At 34.7% G+C, this 4,973-nt stretch overlaps 1 protein-coding gene across 1 annotated transcript; it reads left to right on the plus strand.

The window, feature by feature from the left end:
* Positions 1 to 2,754: 2,754 nt before the first annotated feature.
* On the plus strand, positions 2,755 to 4,543 carry LOC145093328 (calmodulin-binding protein-like protein). Its single transcript, XM_079031435.1, has 2 exons — positions 2,755 to 3,510; positions 3,587 to 4,543. Exons 1-2 carry the CDS (start codon positions 2,800 to 2,802, stop codon positions 4,346 to 4,348), a joined length of 1,473 nt encoding a protein of 490 aa, XP_078887561.1. The 5' UTR covers positions 2,755 to 2,799; the 3' UTR covers positions 4,349 to 4,543.
* Positions 4,544 to 4,973: the final 430 nt, after the last annotated feature.

A 4,973-nucleotide genomic window follows, 5' to 3' on the forward strand; every position in this document is an offset into this window, starting at 1 on the left:
ATATCAATAAAATGGATTATCACTAAAATATTAAAATTCAAGATGCATATTTATCAACTATCACAAACTAATCATAATCTATTTTGTGTACATGATATTTATAATATGTAAGCTATTATAGTTTTAAATTCTCGATAATCTATTTGTTTTAGAATTTAATTATATTTACAAATGCGACTAATTGTTATTCGACTATATTGGAAAAACACGACATAAATGTTATTTGTTGAACAAATAAACTATCCTTAAAATAGAAAAAGAATATCTTCCTAATTTTGTTCCTACAAATCTTTCTACCCAATTAAATAATGACATGTGTAATTTTAGTATATCAAAATATCATTAAATGATCATTAAATGTGACACATGTCATCATTTAATTTGATAGGAAGATTTGTAGGAACAAAAAGTAGGAAGATATTTAATTTCTCATAGAAAAAATATAGAAAACATGAAATAAAATAACAAATCCAACATAATACTGCCTTTTATAACTTTTTATAATTTTAACAAATTTTTTTAAAATATTGTCTTTCAACGATAAAAAAAATCAAAAATTCAAAAAAATCGTTATAACGGTCAAATCACAAAATATGTTAAAGTTGATGAGATTAGTGAAAATAAATGTATATTTTCTCATTGTAACCTGTTGAACCGATTATAAATGGTCATGATGGTAATATTGACTTCTTTTAGCAAACATGATTGTTTTTTTTTTTTGTAAAACAAAAAAAATATGTTACTTAAATCAGATTTGGGTCAAAATTACAATGGTTTTTATGTTATTATTCCTATCGGAAATGACCAACTTTTTGGCTAAAAACTAAGCTAGAAAGCCGAAACAATAAAAACCCAAACTGAAACAAAATTCGGTGTGGTTTTTTATTTTGTAAAAACCGAGCCATCATGGTGCATTGTGGTTTTACATAATATACTGCACCCAAAAAAAAAAAAAAAAAAAAAAAAAAAAAAAAAAAAAAAAAAAAGAACACCTCCCCATTTAGGAAAAACGCAACTATAAAACTGTACATTATATTTTTAAATAATACTATATATTTCCTATTTATAAAATATATTGAGTTATGTACCAAAATAAGCAGCCATGATATAAGCCCGAAGAATAGCATCACCGGCCCATATTTAGAAAAAAAAAAATTAATAGCGGCCCAAACTGAATAATGAAACATTTTGTTATTTGTTACATTTTTCGGCTTTTTTGGTTATAAACAGGCCCAACAACAAAAAAACAAACCATACAAACTATAAATCCGAACATATAGTGATTGACACCAAACCGCAAGAAAAAACTAATAACATTCAACTATTCAAAAGCCAAATCATGCTGTTCTTATCCCCTAAAAACATATATTTACAGTTTTTGGTTTGGTTTCGGTCAAAAATGCACAACGCACGTTCCTTGTGCACATAACAAAATAGAACCATGTATCTGATATGATGAGAAAAAAGTTGGACTAAGAATGCACCTTTCATATATAAAAAATGAATGGAACTAGAATATCTATCAATAATACATGCAAATCCGACTTAGAATGAATAAGCCATGTGATGATGACTCACACAAAAGAAAATCTATGTCTTTAAAGGTTATTTGTCGCTTTTCATTGTGAGTCTCGATTGATAACCATGGGTTTGCGGTCTACAATGACGACGACACTGATATTGCAAAGTAGATGATTGAACAATGTAGAAAATAAACAAAGTTTTATACTACCAAACGTGTAGCTGAAAAACATAGACGGTGATTGAGGATAAGAACAAGAGAGTGTTAGTTTTTTATAAAAACAACACCTAAATATTATTTTTATACTAGATGAAACTATAACGGTTGAACAGAAAAATAGGAGACAAGTAACTCAAGTCATAACTCAATATCATTAAGCTTGGAAGGGTTGCAGTTTTTGTCCGATTATGATCATAAAATCTATTGAAAATCGACAAGTCTAACACCGACCTTCAATGCTGGTAAAACTTTTTTGCATCGGTAGCTGTTGAACTCATTAAAACGAAGAACCTCCTAATGTTTCGTTGTATACGTGTGAAATGTCCCTACACTTGACACTCACAAACTTGTCCACATGCATGTGCCACACCACTTACCCCCCCCCCCCCCCCCCCCCCCCAAATCATTCATCTAGATCTAAATGTCAAATGTACCCACTATGTTTCTGAAAATTGTTGTTTTCGCGGTTGTTCATCGGTTACATGTGTGTGATGTGTTTTCGAGACAATGACATTATAGGATCAAGTGGATCAGAATAATATGTTAGGATGGAGGGTGTGGTGTCACAAGAACCACACTTTCTCCTTGCTTCGTAGGCATCACATAGATGTCATGTCAATTATATCATATAAAATGTGATTATTTACCATACATTAGGTGTGAGAATCTTGGTAGAAATAGATGAGAAGAGAGTGAAAGAAAGAATTGAAGAGAGAAGAGAAGAGAAGAGAAAAGAGAAAAAGAGCTTGCGGTAGATTTTATATGAGAAAAGGAAAAACGTACTCCCTTACCCTGGAGTCGGTATTCTCTATTGCCAGCATGTCAACCACACTCTCTTGCTGCACCCACTTCATATACTCTTACATCTTTAATTTGTGAAAATGATATCTCACATTATTTTCAAACTAATCTTTTTAAGTTAATAGTTTTAGCACGTTCACCAGATATGTCAACTGGATAAATAAAAGTATAGAAAAGTATGATGACTACAAGTCTACAACGGCATACTCATCAAACTCATCTTAAAAGCAAGCAAGAAAGTGACAAAAACCCTTTCTATGCAACTGCATAAAACCCAATGCTCCTTCTGTCTTATACCTCTTTTTCCCAAATATAGATTCCCCATCCTCCCAATGGCCTCCAACCACCACCACCACCAATGCCACTGCCAGCCACCCAATCCCACCCCACCGACCACCACCTGCTACTGCACCATGTGTTACACCACCACTCATTATCCTTCTCCACCGCCTCCTCCACCAGACCCCGTGGCCCATTGCTTTTCCTCCCACCTCCGCCACCATCCCCCTCCTCAAACTAATCTCCACGCGCCGCCGCAGAACCACCACAACATCCATACCCAGCACCACGACTACTATCCTCCGCCTCCTCCCGCTGACATCCATAAAAAACATCAGCTTTTTCAAAAGTACGTTCAACAAGAAAATGTTCAAGAAAATCCACTATCAGTTGATTCAACTGTTTCCTCCCTTATCCAACGCATCGCCGCCCTCGAATCCTCCCTTCGCCGCCGCAAACAGTCTCCGGGATCATCCTCTCTCCGTAACGCTGCTGCCCGTACTATACAAATCCACTTCAGAGCATTTCTTGTACGGAGATCCGTAACCCTACGCCATTTAAAGGATCTCGCCTGTATCAAATCAGCTCTCAATAACCTTAAAGCATCTGTTTCCAATAAAACCCACTTTGATTTTCACCTCCTTTCTCGCGAATCCATGAACTTGCTCATCAAGCTCGATGCTATTCAGGTAATACGCAACTAATATGCATTGGGAGTGATTCGATTGGCACTTTAGTAATCTGATTAGGGTTTTCAATCTGCAGGGTAGTGATCCGATGATTAGAGATGGTAAACGATCAATTAGCCGAGAACTGATTCGATTCATGGAGTTCATTGATGAAATCTCCACAGAAAGCCGTGTAATTTCAGTCAAGAATATCCGATTCAGTAAAAATGGTAAGCAATCTGTGATCTTACAGCGGGAGCACAAAATTAGGGCTTCTGGTTCTAGAGCTTTAGGTGATGATCGTGACGAAAGAAAATCTTCTGAAAATCTGAGAACACAAATAAAAAAACCCAACAGGGTTTCTTCAGTTCCCAAGGCGGAAGAAGAAAAAGTAGAAATCTTTGAGGTCGAAAACCCTAGAAAACATGGCGTTTCCCAAAGTAGAATTGGGTGTTTGGTGAAAAATCAACCTAAAGTGAAGAAAAATGTAAGCTTTGATGAAAAAGGCAATGTTTATAGAGTAATTAACAGAAAACATAGCCCTGTTTCAAGTGGCGAGAGTGATAGCAGTAATGGCGATGATGAAGAAGTCGAAGAAATTGGAGTTTCTTCAAAAGAACCTGAAATCGAAGAAGAAGATTCTTCAGAAATGAGTGAAAATGAGATGGATCCAAGAAAGAATTTGGGAACCAGAATCCATAATACAACCAACAAGAATCAGCCTGATCAAGAAGGTGATGATGAAGAAGAAGAAGAAGAAGAAGAAGAAGAAGATAGTTTTGTATTTTCTGCTCCATTGCCTGCAAAAATGGAGTACCGAGTTGACTCGGCAAACAATAAGCAGACTGTAAAACGTTAGAAGGAGGCATTTTAGTTGTGATTTTCGTGTGTAACATTTGATTGTTTCTGCCATTGTTTCTTGGTGTTGTTGCCATTGTTGTTAGGCTGTTGTTTTCATTGTTTATTGGTGTGATTGCCATTGTTGTTAGTAGGCTACTTAGGTTATGTTTTTTAGGCCCTAATTGAGTTTTAATGTAGAATTTAGCTTCATCGATATTTTGACTTGATTCATTGTAAGTCTTGTTATATGTTTTTGAAGTTCTTGCAGGTTAAAACCATAAAGATCGGTAAGTTATGTATAATGTGATTTGATAAGCTTAATGGATTGAAGGTCTTATTTAGTAAATCTGAATCATATGACGTTTTTCTTGATGCTTGATTGAATAGACATATACCCATTGGTCATTGATGTTGTATGATCTAACTAGATAGAAATATTTCAATCCACCATACGTAACAAATAATAATCTTTTGATTACCACTTATATTATCGATTAATTAAACCATTTTGATTACTACTTATATTTTCGATTGAATAAACCAGATTGGTATGCAATGTTTTAAAAACCGGTTTGAACCGGTCGGTCGAACCAGTTGAACTGGGAGAAGGAGCGGTTCAACTATCACCGATTTTACATTGATTT

Source organism: Lactuca serriola, chromosome 3, assembly GCF_051521515.1.
Source record: "Lactuca serriola cultivar US96UC23 chromosome 3, Lser_US96UC23_V15, whole genome shotgun sequence".
Lineage (NCBI taxonomy): Eukaryota > Viridiplantae > Streptophyta > Magnoliopsida > Asterales > Asteraceae > Lactuca > Lactuca serriola.